Source organism: Pelmatolapia mariae, linkage group LG7 (genome assembly GCF_036321145.2).
Source record: "Pelmatolapia mariae isolate MD_Pm_ZW linkage group LG7, Pm_UMD_F_2, whole genome shotgun sequence".
Lineage (NCBI taxonomy): Eukaryota > Metazoa > Chordata > Actinopteri > Cichliformes > Cichlidae > Pelmatolapia > Pelmatolapia mariae.
The window spans coordinates 22,129,894-22,157,893 of NC_086233.1; the positions used below are offsets into that span (position 1 = coordinate 22,129,894).

The 28,000-nt window shown below is 36.8% G+C and overlaps 1 protein-coding gene and 1 long non-coding RNA gene across 3 annotated transcripts in view; one reads left to right on the forward strand and one right to left on the reverse strand.

The window, feature by feature from the left end:
• Positions 1-28,000, forward strand: part of LOC134630782 (astrotactin-2-like) — a 280,317-nt gene that overhangs the window by 148,092 nt on the left and 104,225 nt on the right. For both annotated transcript variants that reach the window (XM_063478441.1, XM_063478442.1), the window contains 4 exons: positions 2,215-2,299; positions 3,174-3,248; positions 5,701-5,838; positions 21,986-22,136. In XM_063478441.1, the coding sequence (XP_063334511.1) occupies positions 2,215-2,299; positions 3,174-3,248; positions 5,701-5,838; positions 21,986-22,136 (449 nt within the window). The remainder of the gene's footprint in view (positions 1-2,214; positions 2,300-3,173; positions 3,249-5,700; positions 5,839-21,985; positions 22,137-28,000) is intronic.
• On the reverse strand, positions 102-1,126 carry LOC134632047 (uncharacterized). Its single transcript, XR_010094441.1, has 3 exons — positions 1,033-1,126; positions 375-423; positions 102-210 (listed from the first exon to the last, which is right to left on the reverse strand). It is a non-coding gene; the product is annotated as an uncharacterized LOC134632047 (long non-coding RNA).

The following is a 28,000-nucleotide window of genomic DNA, read 5'->3' on the forward strand; positions in this document are numbered from 1 at the left end:
GATGTGCAAAATGATTTGGGCACAAAACAAATTTTGCTGTTAGAAAACTTGCAGACTTCACTATATACAGTGTAGACCCTCTAAACTAAGTTTGGGATGTGATCTTTCAAGAAATGCAGACCAAACTGTTGTTGTTTGTTTACTTACACAGCATGTCTTGTAGAATTAACTGGAGTCACAGCAACAGCACAGTGCAGTCATATCTCAAGTCTAATAACAGAAGACAGGAAAAGATCAGTAAAGAAACAACTTCCCCAAACCAAAGCACAAATAAAACAATAAGTAAAAAAAGCTGATCTAAAGTATGATTAAAGATCAGCCTGATTAATATAAATGTCACTGACAGTTGCTAATATATTGGAAAACCAAAATACCACTGAGTTGATGTCTTTCTGTCCAACAACAGGAGTGCTGGTCCCGAGCCTCAAAGACAGTAAGAAGCAAGCAGAGGGAGAAAAAACAGAACATTTTTCAGAAACTGATTTGATCCTTAATGGCTGTGCAATCATTATAACATAGAGTTTGCTTATGTTGTTAAATAAAGGCTAGATTTGGCATTAATAGATGCCACAGATGTTCAAAAGCTGCCACAAAGCATGAAAAAAAATGGACGTCTCCGAAAACGTTGGAGCATTTTTGCAAATATGTGATGTCTTGATAAATCGAGCAGATATTTGAACTTTACACAGCTACATTCTCGCCTGAAAATATCTTAAAAGTTTATTTTGTGACCCAGAAAAAGTAATAAGTTTTTTAGCCGCGCTCCTCCGCCATTGCCGCGCTTACAAGTACGCACAGGCTCCGACAACTGGGCTCTTATCTCACTTTTTTATTTCAAACAATCAACAGAAAATTTCACAGACATAGTTTTATATAAGGTTTTTAAGGCTGTGGTGTTAATTTTTAAGTAACATGAGCCCAGCGGCAGCAGCAACGCTAGGCTAACACTAACTAGCTAGCAAGATTAGAAACCTGGTGCTAAACTAAGAGAAGCCACAAAATCAGTTTGAATAAGAGTAAACATTTACTCACCAAGTCAGTGTATCAGGTAAAGATCCACAGCAATGACAACAATAATATCTTGAGCTGACGCTTCTCCAGGTTTGCTCAACATATTCCATAACAAATGCTGGCACCATGAACATGCGGACTGATAGCAAGGGAGGAGGACGGTAGTGACCTGGCATTTTCAAAACACATCTTTCATCCTTCCACACTGAGAAGCAAAACTTCCAGCTTACTTAGTTTTTCTAAGTTAAGACAACTCAAATAAATTGAGTTTATCAGCGTTTTTGCATAAAAAGTACTGGTAACTTATTTAAATCGAGTTCTAATAACAAATTGATAAAAATTGAGTTCAGCCTATTTAATATTTTTAATTAAACACAATATTACATTTTACAGTGTACTATAATAACCCAGCAGAGGTTTTCTCTCAGAATGGAGCGTTAGTTGTGGTTTGTAGAACTCCCAGAAGAGGAACGTGAGGAAGAGCCTTCAGCTATCGGGCTCCTCTATTGTTCAGCTGGCTCACAGCTAGGGGTCCTGAGACAGATGCCCTCTGTCCATTGAAGATGAGGCTTTAAACTTTCTTTTAGTTCCCTTTTTCTTTTTCTTATAGTTAGGGCTAGATCAGGTGACCCTGAACTCACCCTTGGAGATTTGGGATCATCCACTGTGAGCCTCTCTTTTAGTTCCCACTTTTTATACCTGAATATTATTGATATGACAGTATTACATATCATTAATTGTCGAATTTCTCCTGCTGTTTATATGTTGTCCTTTTTGTTGTTGTTGCTGTGGTTGTCTCCATATGCTATTGTTTTCTAGCTTCACTTTCCCCTTGACAACCAAGCCATTCACATAGAAAACTGATTATAAAGAATATTTTAATTATGTTCTCTCTCTAATGGTGTAAAGTCTTTTCCTTTCAGTATAAAGCATCTTGAGACGGCTACAATCATGAACTGGTGTTAAATATATACAACTGAAGTATTGAACTGTAATCTGGAAGTAAAACAGTAGTGAATATGGCAATTACTGCACAATCAACATGACAGAAATAAATCTAGGTACAATATTTCCCTGAAAAGAATTAGGTTTTACATCATGTAACATTTAGTTTGGTGTTAGGTACATCTCTAATAAATGAAGAGATCAGGGTGATAGATAAATATCTGCCACTGTGCATGTTTGTTTTTCTCTGTACGGCAGGAGAATGTAGCTGTCATGAGGGTTATTCCCCTGATCCCGTTCATAAGCATCTCTGTGTGCGCAGCGACTGGAGTCGCAACGAAGGGTAAGTTGTGTTGTGTGTAGTTATTCCACTAATATGTAGAGATTCACTTGTACTTTACAACCTTACGCATGACTTCAGAGCCGGTAGTACAACCACATCATTGCACTATATTAACTTCTATCTAAAATAAAGGTGAGCTGTTCACTGTGATGGATTTGCAGTTCTCTGCAGGATGATCATCTCAGTATTAAAATGAAAAGAAACTTAGAACGCTTACTACATGGTTTGGAAAATAGCAGTTTGTAGTTAATATGATAAAACATGCACTTCTACCAATACAGGCTTGAAGAAGTAGTCTATTTAAAGGGAATCAGGTGTATAGGTTGAAGAAATTAGAAATGAGAAGGGACGTTATTGACAAAAAAAACAAAAAAACAGGAGTGGAGGGCTGAGAATAAACGCATGAATGGGAAAGAAGTAAAGTCACTGAAGAGTGCTTGACAGGCACCGAAATGATCCCTCTGACTCTGACCTTGTTTGACACTTAGCTGGTCTAACCCATCATTGGTCTCACATTGTTACTCACCAGCACCTGTCATCCCCTGGATTCAGTCCAGTAACCAATCAAATGCCCATTGCTTTTTCTTTTTTTTTAAGAGTAGCAGCAGACACAGTATAGTCTTGTACAGCAGACAGAAATGTTAATTAAATGACAGTTTTTCAGTTTTTGTATTCAGTTATGTTTTATACATAATATTATATACACTTTGAAGTACTTAAAATGCTGAACTAAAAGGCTTTGTGCATGAAAAACAACAATATAAATGAGAAGACTTGATGGAATTACATAAAAACATCTGTTAGATTATTTTAAAAATGCTGATAAATCGCTGTCTTTGATCATGCATTCCTTTATCGTCTTTCCCCTGTCAAGTCCATGGCCATATGCTAACTTGGAGAAAGGGTATGACCTAGTTACAGGAGAGCAGGCCCCGGAGAGAATCTTCAGGTAAGACCCTTCTGGTGCACCTACTCAGCGCTTGACTTGTGCTGGCCATCTGTGGACTCTGTGGACACACAATGGAATGAAAGTGGCATTTCTTGTGTCATCTTGTATGTGTGTGCATGAGTGTGACAGAGCATGGAGATGAGCACCTGGCAGGTGCACATAGACAAAGGCAAATGGACACACAAATACACCCCATGGTGGATCTCTCTGAGTGTGTAGAGAATAGCCCAAGGACCAGGCCTGATTGGATTCCTTTAAAATACTTTTACTGCCATTTTTGTTACACCTCTCATCCTTGATGGGGTCATTGTGTTATTTCTTTTTTTTTCCAAGAAGTGTGAAAATGAAAATCTCAGGGTAAACCTGATTATAGAGATTTAAAAGAAAAAGCTGGTCAATATGGTCAATTTTCCCTTTAGTTTTGCTTAACTGTGTAACTAAAGCATGGAATGTTTAAAGTTTTGATTTTGTGAAATCTTTCTCGATTTCATGCTCTCTACCCTTCCAATACGTAGGTAGGAACAGCTCTTTGTCACAGTTATCTCACTCCTTATCACAATGACCTTGCAGCGTTTTCCAGCCACTGTGAGTCCACTGTAAGAAATGAGGCACTAAAGGCAAAATACCAAGCAAAACCCTGTTTCATCTTTCAGTAGTTAAAAACGCTACAGTAAGTTGGAGATAGGACTCGGGCATCACTAGCACACAAAAGCAGCAACTAAACTTTCATAGATTAAGCACTGTGTCAGCCGAGAGTCTGCGAGAGAAGAAAGACGAAGGACACCACATACACATACAGCTGCAGAACACAAATAGATTCAGCCGTGAACATGCTGATACAGATAGTCAACAAAGTGAGTAAAGATGAAGCAGCCAAATGGTTTTCTAGCAGTGCTGTTCTGGGGAGGAGGAGAAAAGACTCTAATGCTCTTCAGCTGGACAGTCTTATGACAGTGAATAGAGGAGCTAAACCAAGTGCTTTCACAGATGGGGAGTTTTATAGGAAACCAGGGTTGCTGCTTACATTTTCCTTGAAAAGGAACAATGAAAAAATAAGCACCTTGTGATATGAAGAAATGAGGGCCCCATAACAAATGTCTTTAAGAACTGAAATTTGTTATTTTAGTCAACATATTGACAGCTGTGTTTTGTACAAGTTGATGGTTTTCCATGTTAATGTTTGGAACTGTGATCCATATGAAAGAAAAGTGTGGAAATAGTAAATGAACAGGTTCTTATATAGTGCTTTTCTACTCTACTGGAACATTCAAAGCGCTTTAATCAATTTACCTCATTTTCCCATATTTATACAAGCACTTTTGTTCTGTGCCAAAGTGCAATCTGTCTGACGTTCACACACGTTCACACTGATGAACACATTAGAGACCACCTTTTTCAATGCCCAAGGATACTTTGGCATGCAAACTGGAACAGCCAGGGATCAAACCACCAATCTTCCAATTGGTAGATGACCTGCTCTACACCCTAAGTTACAGCCGCCCAGACCTTGTACCCATTCATGTTTGCCAGGTTGTAAGGGTTGTAAGTCAGCAATATTTAACTGGGAATAAAGTTAAATAAAGTAAAGATGGTGGCGAATGATGAAGAAATTCAATTATATATTTTATGCGAAGTAAAACGAGAGATTGATAGCAAATACGTAATACGAACCTTCTTGACAGGCCCTGTTTTTCTGGGATTTTGTGGCCTACAGTACCTGTCCAGATGCATTTGAGTGCATTATGCAAAGCTAAACCATGTGCTCTGCTATCATCATATCTGATGTTGTGTTTTCCCCGGAAACATGTCTGCAGGGTTGCCTGTTATGGCTATTAATCTTCACTCATAAGAAAGGTCTCTGGCAAAATCAGATTATATTCATAACACCCTGACCAGGTCATATAAACTGCATTCATAAGCAATGAACTGGACTTACATTGAAGGAGGAGAAAATATGTTAAGCAGTGTTGAAACAGTATTATCACTATAAGCTTGAACTTATTTTCTTGTTCACTAAAAAAGTTTACTTGACTATAGCATATAGTAACACATAGTCTTCATAGTTAACTTGCTTCTTACAATAATTATTTAAAAAAGGAAAAGAAAATTACAAGACTTTTTTTTAATATGTGTTCAAATATCTTTATATGTTTTATTCTTCTATTCTATCACATAATAAATGATGCAAATAACTGAGAAATTGCCCATGATCCGTATTAAACATACATCAAATTCTACATGTGAGACCCTCACCACACATCTCATATTTTAAACATATGTTTTTCATTGTTGCTTCATTGTTTCATTGTTGTTTTCATAGAATCTTTTGCATGTTTCTCTATCTGCAAATACTACTGTGTTTGCACACAGTGTGTGCTTTTGTGTAAAACAAATTGTGGTTATGTGATGGTAATGCAACTGGCATTTATATCTTGTGATCATGCCAACACAGATCATTCTACAGTCTGGGCCAAGGGCTGTGGCTGCCAGTCAGCAAAAGCTTTGTTGTGCCACCGGTGGAACTGTCAATCAACCCCATTGCCAGCTGTAAGACAGACGTGTTGGTTACAGAAGATCCAGGGGAGATCAGGTCAGTCTGACTCAATAACAAGTTGTGTCCAGCAACTGAAAGAACCGGGCGCACTACCAAAAATGTACAGCTGGAAGATATTAAGAATGCTTTGGAGCCACGGCATTTTTTTCAGACTGATACGTTTTGGTTTACTTGACATGAAGTATCCACGTAGGTACTTTTGTTGCAAGTCCCTGTCTCTGGTTGACTGATGCTTACCTGATAGACTCATGGAGAACAACAAGTATCTTATAGCCTAATTTTTCATAGCCTGCAAACACTGCAGATACCATCTGGTGCAAATTGACACTCAGAGACCAGCAATATTCATTCATCATTTTTTGTTCAGTTGTTGTTTCTCCCTTTTGCAAATAGTTTTGTATGGTTGACTTGTAAAAAACTAGATGTGTAGCATCTCACATTGCTCACATTTCAAAGGTGCTACCACTGGAAACAATTCAAAACAATAAAAAAACTCTACAGTGGTCAAATAAACATTCTTCATCAAAAAATAAAATATAATTGAATGAATAAATTCAGGCTTTATGGAATTCTACATCTACATCTTGGCTGAACATGTGGAGTGACACAAGATTATTTTGACCTATTTTCTATCACAAAGGATATTTATATTTTCAGTATATCTGGTGTGTACTGTTTCAGTGGCACCAGCAGTGTATTCTGTTGATTATGTCAGCTATGTGCTTTTTAGCTAATTGTATAAAAAAGCATGTGTGTCTTGTTAAGCTAATTGCAATTCTTAATTCTTAATAATTATTCCTGTATTTCTACCTTCAAAAACCAAAAAGTACACTCCTTGGTACAAACCAGGAACCTTTCTTATGTTAGGCAAATGCGCGACAACACTAATAAAGTACATAAAAGTTGTAAAATGTTTGAAAATACAGTTAAAAGTCCAAAATTTCTGCTTGTGATTTTTGGTGGTGAGCAGCAGATCAAACAAGTTAAGAATTATAAATGGCTTCAAGCACACATTCAGGCCTCTGAGACTCATTTAGACACTCAGGCACTGAGCCATGGCTCTGTGCTACATGCACACATTTCTGCATCTTTGCCATTCAAAGACACTTTGTATATAGTTTATGTTATGTAATATTCAATACCAAACTATAACTTTAGTCTTTTTCAAGGAAGCAATTTTTTATTCAGTTTTTTCTTAAATGCCTTATTTTTATGCATTTACTAGTACTAGAGAGATGACAGATGAGGTTTAAGGCCTGGACAAGTTTGAAACCTTTTCTCCTTCACAATGGCTGAAAATTAAAATGGGTATCACTTTAGCCAGCTCCTAATTTTATAAATTCTGCACTGAGCTTTGCAGTCTCCAATATCAACAAAATGTAGCCAGATGCTGCTCATTTTACATTTTCACTTGTTTCTTCACTTTTTCCCAAAATGCTTGCATTTCTATTCAGCTCCCCTGTCTCTCTGTGTACCTGGCCTGTACCGCTATACTCGCTGTCTTTGGAATATCCCCTTCCTTCTTTCAAATGATCTAAACATGTAAAGTACAGTTCAAGTACGACACACCTAAATGAAACATACAGTATGTAGTTATATAGTATTGTTGAATTAATTCTCGATTACCTGTCACAGGCTGGCAAGCTGTCGAGGGTGGGACAGGTAGGTGGGATAGGCTCCAGCACCATCACCCTGAAATGGATAAGTGGGAGGGAATGGATGGATGGATAATTCTTGAACACATCTGAACCCCTTCTGAGCTTCAATTTGCTTATCAAAATTAATTTAAATAAAATCAAATATCACATCTTTAGTATTCATGATCCCTTAGCCATTCAAAACATTTTGAAGTAACATTTGTCACTTCACACACCGGGTGCTTATGCTTTTGACTTTTGACGATTGTGAAACTAAAATGTCTGCAGTTCACATTTTGGTTCCATCATCTCATAATATGACACCAATGTGGAACCTCTGATAAGTAGTTAAAGCATGCTAGGCTGGTGAAAATGTGTACGTCAACTGAGGTTTCACTAACAACGTCACTCTGGCTTCTTGGCTAGCATTGTGTTAGTGTGCTGTCTGTGCAGATGCTTGCAAGTGCATAGACATACATGTACACTTGAAAGGATGCACACATGCATGATGCTAATTCTAACCTTAACCCTAACCCTCAAGGGAAAGTTATTCTTCGGTGGCTACAATTTACAAGTCTTTGTTACACAGCTTTGAAAAAGTATATCAGGGCAACTATGTACTAAAGTTTGTTTGACTGACAAAATATTGTTTGTTGCCAGTGGTAAATGTTTTTATTTGAGCCATTTTAAATTATAAATTTATTAAAAATTATTAATAAATTATTAAATTAAATGATTAAATTATAAAACTTTACTCAGATTAAAATAGCTTATTTTCATTTTTACTGTGTATAGATAACAGGTCTACAAACTCAATTTGTTGTGGCAGTTCAGTTGCTCTGATAAGGTATTATGGCAAACTGGAAAATTAGCTAATGCAGCAGAGTTCACTGCAAAAGGAAGTTTTTTTGTTTGGTTGTTTTTTAATTATATAATTTCAGAAGCTTTACATTTGAATAATTGTTTTGTCTTATGCATGTGTATGACATCAATATTGTAAAAAGCCATTTAATCTTATAAAAAAGTGTCTGATCACTCTAGCATTTCTCAAGCTCCTATAGCCGTATCCTATATTGTATGCTGAAAGTGTCACAGGTAACACTGCACCACAGAAATCAACCCATAAATGGAAAAAACAACCTGATAAACATCAGAAAATGTTCACTTTATCTGACTGGTGGATTTTTTTTAACCATCTCTGCAGTTTTGTTTTTGATATCAAATTTTCAAGTAACTGTTTTGTAATACAAAAAATCTAAATTGGAGTAATTACAGAGTACAAATTTTATACATTGCTGCATAAATCTGTTTTTCACAGGCTTTATGAAATTGCCTCAGGTGCACAGAAATCCCAAGGCAATTGTACACATGCTTATTTTGACGGAAGTGGGAGCATGCTTCTCGATTAATTAGCCCGGGTTTTTCATTTACTTTGAAATACTGCTATAATCAGTGATGTGGGGTAAAAAAAAAAAAAAAACGAGGATATTTTTGTAGAGCAAAAACCGTTTACAGCCATATTTCTGCCACATGCTGATCAGATCAGATTCTGAATATTTATAATTCAATCGTGAAAGATCAGCCTTTCCATTTAGCCAAGAGGAAAAGCAATTATTTTAAAGCAATTATCTCCTTTGTGCATTTTGTTTTTCTTGACTTAAGTGCCACTGTTACTGCATGATGAATAGATCTTGGTGGGTTAAGCACAATTTTAGTTGGAAATTGAACACTTCAGAGAGAGCAGGAGCTTAGCTTTTGTTTACTTTGCACCACAGGGGTTCGATTTAGGTTAAGGTGTAACTTAAGGTGTAATGTGACTTCATGAAAGTGCCATTTTCACATCCTGAAATTACACCTATAGCTGCTTTTGGAAAGCACATTCTGCCTCTCACTATGAAAGCTGCTGTTGTTAACTTCTAGATGTACTCTATTAGGCTATATCTAAGACATACAATATTAAACATTAACCCTTACACATAGAATCACAACCATTTACACTCGCCATCCAACATTATTTTCCATGTTCCAAGACTAATTTTGAAATAACCCCTAGAATAATAAGTCGATGTGCTGTATTTAGTTTATGATTAGTTTTCATAACCACTGGAAACTAAACAACCTGTCACACTGTCATGAATTATGCAGGCAGCTCATTATCCAAAACATTTTTGTGGGACAAAGTCCCGTGGGAGCTTTTGGGGTTTCTTGCTGATGTTCTTTCCTTAAGTGCTTGTGAAGGCACTGATGTAGTCAGTTAGTCATGATAGACATGTTGATGTTGAAAGTGGTGAAAAGTAGTGTTGCTCTGACTTTTAAAAGTATGTGTCTCCATTTTCCATTTTACCACTGTCATTCAGCTCACAGACACTGACATATACAGTATATAGTGACAGTCATGGTAAGTGTCAACTTGAACATACCTTTTCACGCTATAATATCCTAAATCACTTAGGCGTCTGTCTCTTTTTTAAACCAGCTTACTATTTTTCTATTTCTTGTGTTCCTTCATACAGTGACAAATAACTTTTGGATATCCTTGGGAGTGAGCATCGAAATCATAGAGTAATTCATTTTTGTTCCTTATGGGTAAGCAAATTAGGGCACGATGAGCAGTGCTGCCTCAGATAAGCGAAGTCAAGGCCAATCTTGGCCAGAGGTAAAGGCATGTTCTTTTTTTCTGTGTGTATCTGTGTGGGTGGGAGTTTTGTTATTTTTTGTTATTATTATTATTATTATGCTGGCATTAGGTATTTTCTGTTCTGTAGTTTGCCCTCTAGTGGTTGTTTCTGTGTATTTTTTTTACTCTGCAAGATCTAACCAGAGGCAGTTTCACCTCTGTTAATCTGTTGCCATCCATGCCTTCACAAGTTGATAAACGGCATCATCTGTAAGTAATATTGTTTGTTATCACTGGGACAACTTGTGTGCATTATTATTTGTTGTGAAGGCGTGATATAGTTTATAGTTTGAATTTAATTTGAATGCATGTATAACCTAAGCTAGTAAGGTTAAGCTAGCTCATATGCCATGTGGTTTCTTTAACATTTTGATCATGAGCGTGATTTCATTTGATGTTTTATTCAGGCACTCACTTAACAGATAAATATTGTGCTCATATTTTTGAATATGTGGTGTTATATTTTATATTGATGCAACATTTTTATTGGTTTATTTCTGGTTTTGTCAACAGTTTCACACTTTTTCCTTATTAAATCATCCAACTCAACACATCGGCCTGTTCCTTGGATTTTGATTAGGAGAGTGTTTAGCTGTCTGTATAGCTGAGTCTACGTTCACGAGGACAACACTTAGTGAGAACAGAACAATTATTATTATTATTATTTTACTCTCATTTTCTCATCACAAAAGGTGGCAAAAATAGAGACAGTCTTTACTCTGTTAAGTTAAAGTGGAAAAGTACAGGCTCTTAAAAGTACTCTAAATAAGAAAGTAACAAGTATCTCTTTAAAGGACATTTCTACCAGCTATTTATTTTTTTACAAAGCTAGCCTGCATTTTAGGCTAATATATTATCAGTAAAGTAATATTAGTAAATCAGAATACAAATGTTATTCCAATCTAAATTGTAATTCTAATAAATGTACTTATCTTGAATCTGTTATGCAGGACACAACCAGTGAAGCAAAATTAAAAAAACAACAGCTCAATTTTCCCTGCCTTACATTGTAGAGGGTGACTTTGCCTCTATGCCTAAACAGCAAAATGACTATACTCAAGTGTTAAACTGGAATTCAGCAGGAGGGAGTACCCAAGGTTTGTTGTATCTTCAGTTGTAGTGGCTTCGTGTGAGGAAAACACAACTCACAATTAGAGATGGCACGATACCACTTTTTTATGTCCGATACCGATACCGATATTATAAATTTGGATATCTGCCGATACCGATATGAATCCGATATAGTGTAATTTTTAATTAATAAAACAGTTTTTTAATATCTTGCTGCATTGTGTATAAGTTCATAGTCAAGTTTTAAAAAAACATAACACTAAAGCTATTCTGATATACCTGTATTCAAAAAATATACTGCACCCAAAATGTTTCATAGTTCAGCAACACTCATCAAGCAAATAAACTTAAACCTGCACCATCCTTCCTATTCTGGTGTTTTAAAGAGTACTTAGCAGAAATATTAAACCAATAGGGTTGCCAACTCCCTGCAAAAAAAAAAGGGAACCACCCCCCAACCTCCGCCTCGTGATGCTTAATCGACGTAATCAACTTTAATTTAATGCACGTGTAAAAAAAAAAAAAAAAAAAAAAAAAATGCACAGAAATAAATTATTTTTCTACAATAATTAAATAGATTCAACATTTTTCTTCAACAGAATTGCAGACTGCACTGATTGTATCTTCCCAAAAGTACTATAGCTTACTAGGGTAAATTAGACTTAATAGTTACTATATACAGTAATGGACTTCTATACATTTTACATCAGATTAAAACTTTGGTTGTAAGATTCAGATTCAATTATTTTTTAAAAGCTAGACGTTTTAAATGAGAATAAGAAAGATAAGTATGTCTTTGTGCCCCCTTTCCCTGTTAATGCCCTTCCTGCCCCCCTGGCTAAACTTTGCTAGATCCGCCCCTGCACAGTTACCAGCCGTCAGCTACGTAGAAAAGGATCCTGGTGTAGAAAGTGATATTAAATAAATTCTAACAACAGCTTATCAAGCTTAAGCGTGCTGCTGTTGTTTAGCCGCTGGTTTCCTCTTTCTGGTGCAAAGTATGCGATAAACAAACAAGAGAGACGGACTCGCGACAGAAAAGCCGATCAGCTGATCATTGATCAGTTTCATGATTGAAGTAGCAGCTGGAGAGGGAGGGGGAGAGAGTCAGTCGCTCCATGTATCTGTTGTTAAGCTTAACGCAGGAATGCTTTACAAACATTCAGAGATGAACTTACACACTTGATTTACTTCTCTCTGGGATAACTTTCTCGGAGATGAAATGCCGGGTTGGCAGCAAGGCTCCAAATGCTCAACCAGACCGACAGGTCTCACACGCCACAGCCGCTCTATCACGTGACGCAAACTGCTCCGACGTGCTAAGGTTATGAGCTGAGTTACGCCATGTCGCAAGTTTTCTGAGGTGCTTTTGTGATATTTAATGGATCGGATTACATTTTTTATTTCTCTCCGATATCCGATCCAGTAATTTAGGCCAGTATCGGACCGATACCGATACGTAATATCGGATCGGTCCATCTCTACTCACAATAAGAAGCAGTAAGGAAGCACACACCTCTACCAAAGCGGCTCACTCTCTGGGAAGTATTTATTTGTAACTTTTAAACATATTTTAGGAAGTTTGTAATGCAGTGAAAACAAGTGCAAAGTGCAGGTGTTTGTCCTGTTGAAACTCCTTTGAATATATTTCACATTATTTTGAGTATCATTGTTTATGTGGCTATAATCCATGTGCAGCATTAATTTCAATGTTTGAAAAAATAATACTAATAGAACATCATATATGTATCAAAGTTATGTATTTAAATGATTATAATCTTTTAAATGCAACTCATGCCAACGTGTTGTTGTCAGTCTATAAACCTATTGTCATTTTATATCTATATCACTGTGAACTTCAGATCGATCTATTTATTGACCTTGTGACATATTTTAAATCTTTATACTTTCTATAAAGTAATAATACACACCACACAAGTGATAAGGTTTTTTTTTTTAATTTTCAACCAATAAATCATTAAGTTGACCTTGAAGATCTTGGTGGATGTAAGCCATTGCTAACATCATACCACTCTTCAGCCTTTTATCAGAATTCAAGATTTTTTGAGCTGTTGTGCTTACAGACGTAATGACATGCACATCAACAGGCAAACACTATCAAAAACATAACTTCCTTAGCAGAGGTAATAATTTTCTGTTGCTGACTCCAGTAGTTTTTTTTGTGCATAATGTGATGAGCTAACCTGTGCTCCTGCTGCTCTGAGGTTTACTGCTCATTGTGAATAAACTGAAGGCAGCAATATGTAAGTAAATGTTACATCCCCTACTAATTGTTTAGTATTTATGCTAACTTCATATCAGACTCTCTTTTGCCTCTCATGTTCTGTCTTTCTAACATCTCTCTCCATCTCTGGGTAAAGTTATGTCTAATTCTCTTCTGTCCCAGGGAAATATAGCAGCTGTATTTTTAGCTAGCAACACACTGTGCGACAGATTGCACACAAACAGTTTGTATGTTTGCTGATATTTGTTAAGGTGATAGAAACATTTCATTTGAAATTACAAAAATGTCCTCTTTATTATCACTAGCAAGATGATGAAGTACTGTGACCACAACTTAGAGACATCTGCATTCATTCTGGCCCTAGTGTAGCGCTATAAATGATACATCAGTTAAACAATTTTGTCTCTTTCATCCCTTTGTGTACGATAAGCTCCAGTGATGGAGGAGGTAAAAGTAAAAAATTTCCACAAGAATAAACTCAAGTAAAGTACACATAACTGAAAATTCATTATATCCCACCACTGTTGATAATAAAACACATGTGAGTTTTAATGACACAAGATTTAAAATACAGCATGTTGCTGGAATGTTTGATACATCCATTCATATCAATACACTGCAACAAAGAGTGTCGATGCAGAAATAGATTAAAGAGCCTTCCTGATTTCTCTCTCAGTACATATATTTATGGTAGTTTTAAGTGATGCACACTTCAAAGGGGAAAGCAAATAACCTCTTCTGTTATTCATCTATAAAGGAGTTTTTATATTGTATTTTACACCAAACTGTCTATAAGACCATCAAAATTTATTTCAGTTTTTCTCCCTTTAGCCCTAACCCTTAAACTTCACATAGTCCCTGGTATTTAAAGCCAGACGCCGCAAGGAAGATTATTTCTGGCAAATATCAATACTATATTTCTCTATATTTCTTTGCTCTTAGCTCTGGTTCATTATTAGCATCAATTAGTATAAAATTAATTATTCAAGAACCAAAGGTGTAAGTACAATACATGCAACATTTTGAAATTGCACATAATTCATAAAGCCATAAAATAAGAGCCAATACTAATTTATTTATCTACATGGACTTTTTTGTGTGAGCCAACTAACAAGCACAAATGGTGACTTAGCTATTAGTAAAGACTGTCTTTATCACTACTTTCTGTTTAATGTAAACACATGTTATAGTATTAACATTCAATCTGGGATCCATGTACAAAGCCTAAACATTTTTTTTTTGCACTGTTCTGCTGAGTTGAGTGTTTGATCTTGTTAGTGCATCAAAAACTTAGCGTTGACATTTAGGTTGATCCTTTTATTTAGCTCAATGCATTCAATACGTACAGTTCTTTTTATTCAGTTCTCACATTGTCATATTTTTGTTTTTTGTAAGTTGTTGATATTTAAAAGTCAATTCTCCAACTCACTGCCTTATTTACTGCAATTTAAAGCTACCCAGTTATCCTGCATTGCATTTCTACTGATTTTTGTTTAACCGAGGTCAGTATTCATAAACGTTTCATGGAAACCTAAATACAAAATGATTTAGGCCCCTAAACTGATCTTGAAAATAGGATTTTTGTCAATAAGGAATAATAGCTCTGAGTAGCTGGTGACACCTCAAGCTAGTGATTAATGATCTCACTCAGCATGATCAAGTGAACCATCAAAATGTGCCATTGCCAATAATTCAATACAACTGCAAGAGTTTCAGCCCAGGAAAAACGAACATAAATTCACTTTCACACTCTCCAAATATACGTCAAAAAATGTTTTACAACTACATAGTCAAATCAAACAATTGATGCATCAATCTTTATTTTATCACTTATGTTTACCTGCTTTTTTCATTGACTAGATTTTTTCCTCAGTGATTACAGAAAGCCCAAAGAAAATGCACTCTATTCAATGTCGAAAGCGCTTGATGAGAGTCAGCATATTTGTGGAGAGCCAGGGCAAGAGCATTAATCAAGTGCAGGGGCAGACCAATAACGGGCTCTGTAATCATGCTGGAGCAGCGCTCTAACTTTGAGCAGAGTCGCCTGGTCATTCATCATCAGGAAAAGCAAGAGGCAGAGAGAGAGATTAATAACAAGTACATTAGTCAGTGTTTAGCTGCAATCATTGGGCTTCTGGGTCAGGCAACAGTCACAATGCCAAAAGAGATGATCTTGATTAGGTAATGATTTTGAAATGAAACAATGTCAGATTCTGGATATAAATGATTTACAAATCACTGAAACACTGTATTAAATTTATAATTAGCAATTGTTAAAACTTGGGGGTGGGAAACACCTGTTTTAACATCAACTTGTTTAACACGTTCTCTGCCTGACAAGCCTGTCTGTCAGGCAGACCAGTTTACCACCCAGGCTGCTTTATTCCTGTACCCAATGCAGTATGTGTAAAATGTAGTTTGACAGGATCTTGCTAAAATAAGCAAGGCCTTCAATGAAAAAAAAAAAAAAAAATCATCATCTGCACGGTAATATGCAATTTAGCCATGCTGTAAGGTCTAATGCTCCCCAGTACTATCAAAGATGATGGATTTTGCATTTTATGAACAAGCTGAGTGGTTTCTCTCATCTTTCACGCAGAGGACTGACCCTCCATGATTTCAAAAATAATTTTATATCGCAGGAATGCTTTTCACTTCACCTCATTCCATCTTAAATAAACCTGGCTGCAGAAAATGTATTGTCTTTCTAAATATTATTGTGGCATTTTAGAGTTTAAGAGTTTATTTTAGAAATTACATTTCTGTTTGCACCAAAACACTGTTGCTTTCCTGAACCTGTTCTGTGTTTTCCACTAAAGGATCATTCTTTGTTTTTACATACAATGGCACCTTAGAGTCATGATCGATCCTGAGCATTCAAAACTGGCTTTCTGCCTTGTCTACTTCCTACAAAGATTTCTTCAGATTGACTGATAGAAGACAGATGATGAAATACCAAAGAAAAATTCTCTCTGGTTCATCTTGTATCATGCATTTTTTTGTTTGTTTGCCTGTTTTTAAACTTGCTATTTACTAAGTCTATAAGGAGAACTGGTTAGCATGCATCTCACAGCTTAGGTAACCCATTATTTTTATCTGCCTCACCTTACCCACCCTCTGTTTTCGTCTGAATTAAGGAGTCATTTGTCAGTGCTTTCAGTACCCTGCAGAAGGAAACTGATGCTATGAATGCCACGTGGTGTTTTTAATTCAGAAAAACTCTTTTTGGTTGTTTGTTTGTTTTTCTGTATTTGTTTTTAATTACATTTTAGTGCAGTACAGTAGCAGTACTAAATTTCTCTGGCCTCAGAAGCAAGGAGCTACCCACCCTTCTCCTGTGAGCAATTACACATACTTGACATTGACATTGAGCAACTGTCTTAGTTGTAAACTTGCCTCTCATCCTTTCCTCACTGTATGGCTACCTGTGTGTAAAAGAATATCTGTAGCGTGTGTGTGTGTCTATAAATTGGTGTGCAAAAGTTTTGAGCCTCACTCATTTCTTTTTGATTCCACAAAACCAGATCAATAATTCCCCAGGCTTTCTGAGGATCTTTTGAAATTTTTCTTTGGACATTGACTGCTTTTTCACTCATGTTCAGTCCAGTACCTGATGATTTTCACAGGAATGTCTTTTTCGTTTGCTTGTTGGTTTGTTTGGTAAGCCACCTATTGCCAACCTGTGAATCATTCGAGCATAATGAACCAGTTCTGGTTCAAAATCAACAAAAAATGCCAAAGATAACTCAGTTTGACAGGCATAAAATTGTATTTTTGCATCAACGAGGTTTTTCCCAAAGACCTACAAACTGAAACTGTGGCAAGTCGCAGGCATAAAAAAATGCAAATGAGCAGTATCTAAATGTGATGTCCATAAGAAATAGGACACAATCCAGCAAAGACCTGACACAGGACATGTGAGATCAATCTCCCTCTTCTGCTCATTCATCCACCAATGTTCACTGAAGCCTCATGGGAAATGGTGTCAGTGGAAAGGTGGCTATCCAGAAGCTAAGGGAGTGAAACAAAAGGAACAAAAGGAAAGACTGAACTATGCCAAACTGGTCGGAAAATCACTGTCAACACATATAATGGAGTGATGAGTGATGAGAGTGATGAGAGAGGTAGATGAGTGAGTGTTTACAACTGCTTCTGAATACCTAAAGAAATGAAGCTTGGCTAAGAGAGTTCAGAATATATTGAAAAATAAAGGTGCGTAAACACAATATTGACTTTCAAACTTGCTTGAATTATACAAATTCATTTTTGTTTTATATACTGCATTCCAATTTATGTTTGACCATGTTTCAAATAAATAATAAATCATAAAGAAATTGCTGCACTTGTTTCCTATTTTACAAGTAAAACATAAATAAATCAGGGTTGGCTAAAGTTTTGCACAGTTTAGCAGATAGATCTGCATAATGGAAGCATACAAGATGTAAATTTAAATTCTATTTCCCTACCTTGTATATATTCGGTATACAAAATAAACCATGTAGCTGCACCTACTGCCCTTTTTTCAGGCATATACACCATATTCACTCAAAAGCTGAACAAGCAGAGCGTCTTTTAGTATCCAAGGTGACTCATGTTTCCTGCTAAGGAGTGTGGCATGTGCATCCAACAAATTCAGTTTTTATTAATAACCAACCATGCCCTTTAATCCAGACTGCCCACTAAAGATGAGTGTGATGTTATGCAAGGTCTACATTTCATAAATGAAGGGTTACTGAGTCTAGTGGATGGGGAAAAAGGTTCATCTTTACATGCTTGCATAAAAAGTGCTATAGAGATATCTTCAACCACTACAGTTTTTGCAAAAATTTAAAAAAAAGAAATGTCAAAGCTTTACAAACTGAAACGCCAATCCAAGGATAACAGGCCCAGTCAGCAAGAGTGTTTTAATTATTTGTAACATATAACTTTATAGCACTCTTGATGCTGTTTTAAGTATTTGTAATATGCATAAATGCATTTTTAACATCCAAAATATTGTGAAATAAATATACCATTTAGCTTCTGCTGCACTTTGGCAAACTCTTTCTCCACTGTTGGCCTGGATTTTCGGTTCATGAAAATCCTTGTTACTTACCATCCAAAAAAATAAGCGCATATGCGCAAACAGCTGTAATAGTTTTTCTCTCTGCATTACGCAGCCACATGATGGTGACCCTCATATCCACCTGGAGAAAGTCCAACTGTGCAGCACCCAGCCGGTGATTTGTCAGTAGTACCCACATCGATCTGGCACATCTCACGATGGACAATTCCTGTGTAGGACCGAGTCCACCGTCTATCAAGGAGTTGGTTCCAGAGCCAAAGCTGTGAATAATGGTGAGCCCAACTGCATTTTGTTGGTACCTCTCAACTTCACACACTAAATTAGGCACCTTCCCCAAAGGGTCGTTAAAGTCGATGTTGTAATGGCGAGCTTCCTTGCCATTTTCTCAACGACAACAGCTGTCTACTCTTTGCCGATTAGGCGTTGCAGTGATCCCACCGTTTGACTTGCAGGGTCCTTGGCTCTGGAACAGTGGACCTTCTTGTAAGATAATCATTGCCCTGCTTTTCTTAAGAAAGAGATTGCTTAAGAAAAAAAAAAGACCAAAAAGGCAACGTGAGGTTCTTTTAGGTATGTGAAGTACGTTTAGTGACATCATGTCCTAGAGGTATACATTATATAACATTTGTATGAGTTTTTTCTCAGTAATTCCAGCACACTAAATGTGTGTAAAAGAGAAAAATACATCTTGTTTCCTGGTTGGTTTTCAGACTGCATGGATCTGCGTAGATATTTAGTGTGCAGAGAATCATACGTCAGAATCCCTGTGCCTAAGGCCAAATGGGCACCCCGATGAACCTTCCAGAAGGAGTAAGGAGTAGTTATAAATAATTAACCTGATCATAATGTTCAAAGATATTGGAAATGTTTGGCAAAGCTCTAACTTTCTATTTGTTTTTGTTTTCTTCCCTCACTTGATAATCCTTTTTTTTACCAAAAGAATTAAACTTTCAATGTGGAGAGTTGAGATTGAGGTCCTCTTCAAGCCTGCTGCTCTTTCTCTGGATAATAACAATTAAATATCTTGGCTTTCACATCCCACTCTTCCACAGTGAAACAGTTGATGCAGTTCAGGCGCCTTTCGTTGTAAGAACGAGATCTAAGTTTGTTCGAATGGAGTCCTCCTCCGTTCAAATGTGCATCCAGGATGTGTGGGCGTTCTTGTACTCGAGGTAGACAAAAGAAAGGAAACTTCATAGCAGTCGACTGCTTTGCTCAATTTATAGCACAAATTAAGTCATTTTTGGCTAACCCATGTGTTTTTGTCAACTAATTAAAAACACATTTAAATACTGTGCCTAAACTTTCTTTTTGTTTTCTTTGTGTTCTAAAAAGATGACAGCTGCATAGGACTGACAGTGGATATTACTGCTTCCAATGGCTACAATACTTATGTACGACTATAAGCATCAAAATATCTGAAAATGTACCACCAGTAAACAAAGAAATGTGAAAACATTCAGCTGCTGTGAAAGTTCACAGCAAACGGTCCATATGTATACATAATTATATAATAATGGATTGCATTTATATAGCGCTTTTCGAGACCCTCAGAGCGCTTTACAAGGTGGAGGCAAGCTACAGTTGTAGCCACAGACTGACAGAAGCAAGGCTGCCATATCGCGCCATCGGCCCCTCTGGCCATCACCAGTAGGCGGTAGGTGAAGTGTCTTGCCCAAGGACACAACGACCAAGACAGACAGAGCTGGAAATAATTAATAAAAATTAAAAATTAAAAAAATAAATAGATAAAACTGTTTAGATAAAACAGGTTTCTTATTAGAGCTATTTTGCTAGAGTTTTGTATTTAACAATCAGAATGTGTGTCAGCGAGGACAGCGAGTCATTTGCTACTGCCACACTATGTCAGAAACATTTTAAATTTGCAAAGTAGACTGTCCCAATGTGTCAGTTAGTGAACCATAGTACTGCACCACAAGAAAAATGTGCCAATTATTTTCCATATGTAGCATACAGTGAAACTAAATTGAAAACAGTTATTAAACCTAAACAATCCCTTAATCAAAAGAGTTATTCCAAATCTTGATAGCAGACGCTATGAAAAAGAAATCATATTGCCTCAGTGAAAAAGTGGATAGACTGTGTCTAATATCTTGTCCATAAATTCTCGCTTACATCAATAAGATGCTTTTCATTGAACGTTCATAGATTTTTTTGAGGCTTTGCATTTTATTTTCTCTTAAAGTTGTCAAGGTCAAATGTAGTATTTTTCTCATAAATTTTTCACTATCACTTCCAATAGATAAATTAATTTTTGATGGTTTATACCCACTTTAAAGATGGCTTATGTTGGACATCTTATTTCAGTGAACAGTAAAATCAGTGTATCAGTTACTGATTCAGTGGTACCTAAATACACATGCAAAGACATAGAAAAATAGCCATAGTGACATTACTTCACAACCCTCCTCCTAAAGCAAGTCATCTGTCTTCCTATCATTCAAAATCTTGTTGCTGTTTCTAAAGTCAAGTCACCCTCACAACACACTGTGGTCCCTGTGGTCCCATTGCAAGAGATAGTGCTTTGTTTCCTTTCAAACAAAAACATAGGGTTTGCTTGCCCCTTCTTTTCCTCTGATAGTAGACATAAAGCATATAGGCATGGTGGAGCATGCTAAACTGCACAGAGCAATGAGCTTACAGCTTTGGTGTGCCACGATTTGGCAGTGGAAATGATCGCACTACTGTCAGTGACACATATATATATGCATATGTGGGGATCTCAAGTCAGACTTCATCACAAACTGACCTGAAAACATACTTGAGGTTTTTTTTTTTAGTTTTGTTAACGTGGTAGTGGCATTTCTGTAAGAATGGAAATGTCTGTCTGTCTGCATGTCAGACATTTATAGCGTACAGTGGATAAAACTTGCTTACTGTGGCCATCTTTTAAATCTTTCGACATTTCTGGTTGTGAGTGAAATATCTAATAATTGTGTGATTAGGTTAGAGCAGTGGTCCTGTACTTCACCTGGTAGAGTGCCCCAGGTACATTATATGGACAGAAGTACTGGGCCGCCTACATATTACACCTACAGAAGGCATGGAAACCAATGCCATGAAGCTCCAGGCGCTCAGTTTTTTCTGCTGATGTTAATGCTGGAGGAGATTTGGAACAAGCAGAGTGTTTCAACCCTGCTCTGTGATTTTACATGGTCTGCCACTGTGTGGTTGAGTTGTTGTGGTTCCTAAATGCTTCCATTTTGCAATAATGGCATTTATAGTTGATTGTGGAAAAATAGGAGAGAAGTATAATTTTATAAAATAAATTTTAATTTTAATTTTATTTAATTTAATTTTTTTTTTTTTTTTACTTTTGTTGCCATGATGCCAGGTCTCTCTTGGAAATGAGATTTTTTACCTGGATAAATAAAGGACTAATAATAATAAAAAAAATTTGTAGTGTTAAAACATACGCAACGATAACTGAACTTTCTTCTTGTAACCCTTACTTTCTTCAATTTCAGGGAAGAGGCCATGATGTCCACATACTTTGAAAATGTAGAGGACCTACTGGCATCTTTTGGACCTGCCCGTGACTGCTCTAAAGATAATGGTGGCTGCAAAAAGAATTTCAAGTGTGTGTCTGATCGACAGTTAGACTCATCTGGGTGCATGGTAAGCAGATGGTAGTAGACTTGCACTACACTAGTAATGCTACATTCAAACCTTCGTTTCTGCATTCATGCAAATATTAATCCTTCTCATTTTCTATCTGTTTTATACTGTCTATAACTGTGATATCTCCAACACTTTCATATTTTGGAGTATGAATCAAGAGAGAGTGAGAAACTATATAGATCAGCCTTCAAACTGCCAACAAATGAAATGAAATGAAAAACCATCCATCTATCCATCCATCCAACCATCTTCTTCTGCTTATCCGGGGCCGGGTCGCGGGGGCAGCCTTGGTGTTCCCAGGCCAGCCGAGAGATATAATCTCTCCAGCGTGTCCTGGGTCTGCACCAGGGCCTCCTCCTGGTGGGACATGCCCAGAACACCTCACTCAGGAGGCGCCCAGGAGGCATCCTGTCAGAAACCTGAACCACCTCAACTGGCTCCTTTCGATGTGGAGGAGCAGCGGCTCTACTCTGAGCCCTTCCTGGATGGCCAAACTCCTTACCCTATAACTCATTTCTGCTGCTTGTATCCTCAATCTCATTCTTTCGGTCACTACCCACAGCTCATGACCAAAGGTGAGGGTAGGGACGTAGATCAACCAGTAACTTGAGAGCTTCGCTCTTACACTCAGCTCTCTCTTCACCACGATGGACCAGTACAGCGTACCATCAATAAAAATAGATAATATAACTTTTTATATAGCCTTTCCCTACTAAAAATGCTCATTAAGAATTTTAAAGGTAACAGTCATCACTTCTTTAAGTTTATTTTCTAACAATGTGACTTACCATCAATATATTTATATCACTTTGCTAACATGATGTGTCCAAGTAATTTAATGAAAAAACAGAATTCATAAAAGACTAACATAAAATCAGGAAATCGGTTCACTGTAATGACAACCGCAACTGGAGCAATCAAGAAATGGTCCTGTAGTATCTGCACTTTACTTCTTTAAGCCCTTTTCCATATCACTACTATGCATTTTAAATTGAATATGAGTAGATAGTGAATGAATTTGTTGTTGGCGCCGTCTTCCATTCATCCTTTCTGCTTCTTAAGCCTTAGTCACATTTTACATGTAGCGTTGTAAAGTGCAGTGCAAAAGTGAATTTCTTGTGGAATACTAACAAGAGCAGGGCAATGCTTCCAGTGCCAGGTTTTAGACAGGAAGGGGTGGACCCAAGTTGTAAAGTAATTAAACTGATGAGCCGTCTCAATTGCTGGAGGCTGGTGTTGTGAGTCATTAAGAGCTTGGATGGGGCTATAAATCGACAGGTCTTTTGGTTGTTTTTGTCAAATAGAGACAAACAGTATAGAGCAATTTTCTTGTTTACCTTTCCTCTTCTCCTTCTTTCAACTGAAAGAAACATACAGTTGCTACTACTCCAACAAAAAATTCTGTTTACAGTATTCATTAAAACCTTGTTAGTGACACTTTTGCTGCATTTATTATACACTGATTACACAACCTGCAGTAATTTGTCTGGCACTGATTACGAATGATGAATGACAAAAAAACTGATTCATGACACTGTCATTAAGGAGCAATGTACACCATGGCTGGCAGTCTTCACCAAGGCAGAAGAAGACTTCAGCAGTTTAATGAACATGTTTCTACATAAATCAAGTTATTCTCCCACCCCCTTTGCCAGTTTTTCCCTACAGTTTACCACTAATTTGGTTACTCTGACAATGAATCCATATTAATAAACCCACTCCACCCACAACATTAGCAGCTGATGCTGCTTCTATGGCAGCTGTAGATTGCATATGCATATACACTAAACTTGGTCAAGACTGCTGAAGTTGAAATCAAGCATCAGAGTGAGAAAGAAAGTTGATTTAAGTGACTTTGAATGTGGCAATGATTATTGGTGCCAGACTGTCTGGTCCGAGTATTTCAGAAACTGTTGATTTACTGGAATTTTTCCATCCATCTTAAGTGGAAGTACTCTGGGCAAAATCTGCTTGTTGAAGCCAGGGGTCAGGGGGAAATGGCCAGACTAGTTTAAGCTGGAGGAAGCCAACAATAACTAAAATAACAGCTCATTATAACCAAGGTATACAGAAAATTTCTTTGGTAATAGCAGATTGGTACAATCACCCGTTGTTTGCATGGAAGACGGCAACTTGTCTGAAAAACACTCGGTAAGTAACCGCCAGTTAAAAAGTCAAAAAGTACCAAACAGAGACTATTCACCATCAACGTAAATGCTGTGTTAAACATACACATACCAGCACATTTCAAAAGGTGTAAGTTTTACTTAAAGGGGAACAAGGCATAAGGGTAGACCAACTAGAACTGTGACTCAGCAATACTGGAAGAAATAGGCATCACCAACACCATCGCATATGTCAAATGGCAAGTAGATATAAGACCGGACCACACTACCTCCCAGAAAAAGAAGAGTCTACATGATCAGCATTATGTTTTTTTAAGTCACAGCTTTGCATCTTTTAGTTCCTAACTTTTTGTCTTTCTTCCTTTAATTGTCAAACTGGGATAGTATCATTTGTTTTACATTGGTCACAGTTATTCTTTTGCTCCTTTGGGCTTTGAGTTTAGTTGAAAATGGTCAGCATTCAGTAATCGCCAAATAGCAAAATTATGATTTATTTCTGATGAGTCAAACAAAATTCTATTGTGAGCAGCAGTTTTTTTTCCTCTGTGCTGTCTAATTCAACCTTTTTTCTTTAATTGATAGCCAGATTTTTTTTTTAAAGGGATAGTCAGCTTGAGAAGACTTCTTTTCAATTCACATTTTCAAAAGCTAGATAGAAAAAAAATACTCTGAAATAATTCCAAACAGTCTCACGCCTCTGTGTGCCAGTGATTAATACTCAGACAAAAACACTGACAAAACCCTCTAGTCTTCAGAGATTAACTCAGAGAATCACAGACACGGCAGTATTATTTGCTTTTCTTACTCTCCTGGGTTGGTGTAATTTTAACCACCCTTGTCAGAATGGGTGCTAACACAGAGCACCAACATGTCACACGGAAGGCTTAAAATCCATTTTCAGAGCCAGTCCCTTAAGGCTGTCTGCTGCTCTTAAGACAGCTGAAATGCATTTGCAATGAATTAAATTCTAGTCAGCCCCAGTGTGTAAGTTCTGGAGATATCTGTTATTCCATTTTGACTGTGTTCACTTTCTACAGATTCTTAGAAAGACAGGATGTCACTCGCTTCCTTTTTCGTCACTTGTCTTAAGAATCACACGCTGTTCACTTTAAAGCCATTTTATTGCATATTTGTTACGACTTAATTGTAAGAAAAAAAGAGAGAAGTGGGGGGAAATTAATTTATTCTGCTTGGTTAAGTCGTTGTTCATTTAAATAGGAATTCAAAGTACACCTGTGCAAACTAACCAATGATCATATAAGAGGCATTAGGGAAAAAAGACAGGGATGATGAAATAAAAGCTCTTTGATTTTAATGTATGTTTTATGCAGGGATTTTTAAAGGCAATAAAGAATTTGCCATTCTGATGTCCACAGGCAAATCATTCCACCAGTGATGTGTCTCTAATGGGAAAGAGCTGGTCACTTTTATTTTACCTGGTATTCCTAGGATAGATGGATATATTATATCCATTTCCTTTTAAAAAAAAATCAAGTCTCAATCTCTGTAACCATGGCTTTCTTTTGGTAATTGGCCATTTTCATGCTTTAAATTTGACATCTGATAATGATACAGTGCTTCTTTTTTTTTCTTTGTAGCACATTGCCATATTCTGCTACAGTATATGTCCTTCCAATGGTAATACTCGTACACTGAACAGATGGAGGGATATTAGTGGCATATTTTTCCTGAGATAATGTCTCTTTTGGGACATCTCTGGTAAAGTTGCTTGAATGTAGTGTTGGCAAAGATGTATTTTTGCTTTTTAGCTTCAAGCAGCAATAAATTCACATTTTCATTTTGGCCTGTCATACGTGTGTTGTTTACAGAAGACAGATATTGTTGTCTCCGATGTAATTTTAACTTCTATACTGTCCCTGAATGCAAGAGTTTATTAAAAGATGTGGCACACTCGAAAAATCAAGACTTAAATGATGCCTTGTCAGTGTGGACCCAGATTTCTGCTTGCCAGCCTCCAGTTTACATCAGTTAACAGAGAGGGTAAAAGGCATGTCTTCCCAAACACAACACTCATGAAAACTCTCATCCCTCTGCCCAAAATCCCGTGTATGCCTCTACTAATCTGTGTTCCTTACAAATGAACATCATGTCCTCCCCTGTTCTGCCGAGTGCAGCTCATTGTACCTCATTACAACTGCATTTTGGTGTTTCTTGGTTTAAAGCATTCATTTTGTTCAGATATATGTACACACATGTCCCTCTCATGATTTATTAACCCATCTTATTTTTAACTTTGCACATTTATACATCACATCACAACTGTACTATATTAAATGGATTAGCTCAAGCTCAAAAATCCAGATAAGGCTGGATGTACTGTGTATATCCAATGCACATGCTGTTAACTATCTGGGAATTGATATAAAACAGTATAAGGCTCAGTAATAGAGCCTTACTTTTGAAGCATGGAAAGATACATATTTCTTTTCACTTTTTGTAATAAAAAACGATGTAATATACTTTTTACTTTGGATGAGTGATTGTGCCTAGATGCCGACAAGTCTCTAAATAGATTGCAGGATGCTAGTCTTCCAAATGTCAGATTTTGTCAGCACTTTCAGAACTAACAGTGTATGTTTACAGACATCACAGGCACCTGTGCAAATACCAAGCACTAATTAGCAAAAAGGATACTAATATTTGCCAATGTGTACAGGGACATGCAAAACCAGATTTGTCTGTGTTCCTCATAAATCTCATATCCCAGATGTCATCAAAACTAGGATAAACCTCCAAACTGGGATATCCCAGTTAAACTCACAAGATGCAATACATTCTTTAGTAAGTTTGTTTGCTCTTAGGGCAATAAAACTGTGGAGCCTAATTTAACACATTTAAGCAGCAGAAGAGCCGCAGGGCATGCATCACTGCCATCTCTAAACTAGATTAGGCTGTCGAATATGCTTTTAAAATATTTGATTTTTTTCCTCTGCCTGCCATTGTTATTTAAAGCTCTGCTGTTTTTTTCTAAATATATATATATTTTCTTGTCCTGTGAAAGACCCAGTGCACATCTTTTAAACATATTGTTTCTTTATTATCCTCAGCTTTTCACACTGCCTTTTCCTTCTCCAAAATATCTGATGGCTACTAAGTACAAACATCTAGCATCTTAATTTTGACATGATCGTTATGGAAAAGAGTTCTAAATAGATTATACTCAGTTCCTGATTTAGGCAGAAGCCCTAATGGGTGATTGGGGAAATGACTTGCATTCATTCAGAATGTTAATTTGGAGGGGTGATCTATGTGCAGTATATAATGTGCAGAGAGATCGGCTACATGTACAGCTATATTTCTTACACACTTTCTTCACTCATTTTTTGTTAATTTCTTCAGGCCTACTTACCCTGCACTTTTACTCCGCAAGGAATTAACAGGAGTGAAATGCCATTAGTCCCATTCTTAATGCTGTCATGAAATTCTCCCTTAAATAACCCCCAGAGAGTACATACATATGCTACCCTCGATGATGGGTGTTCTACATTGATGTCAAGTGTCTACGCTCAGGGACAAGGTTTAAAGGCTGAACACTAATATAAAAGCCTCAAATCCATCACATTTAAGCATGCAGTTAAACCCTCTAAAAGACAAAAAAATATATAAACACATTCCTTTAAATATTTCATATATTAAATAACATACAAATTATATAAAATTACCATTTGTTTTAATTATACATTTTTAATTAGTGATCAGCTGTCAAGATGATTT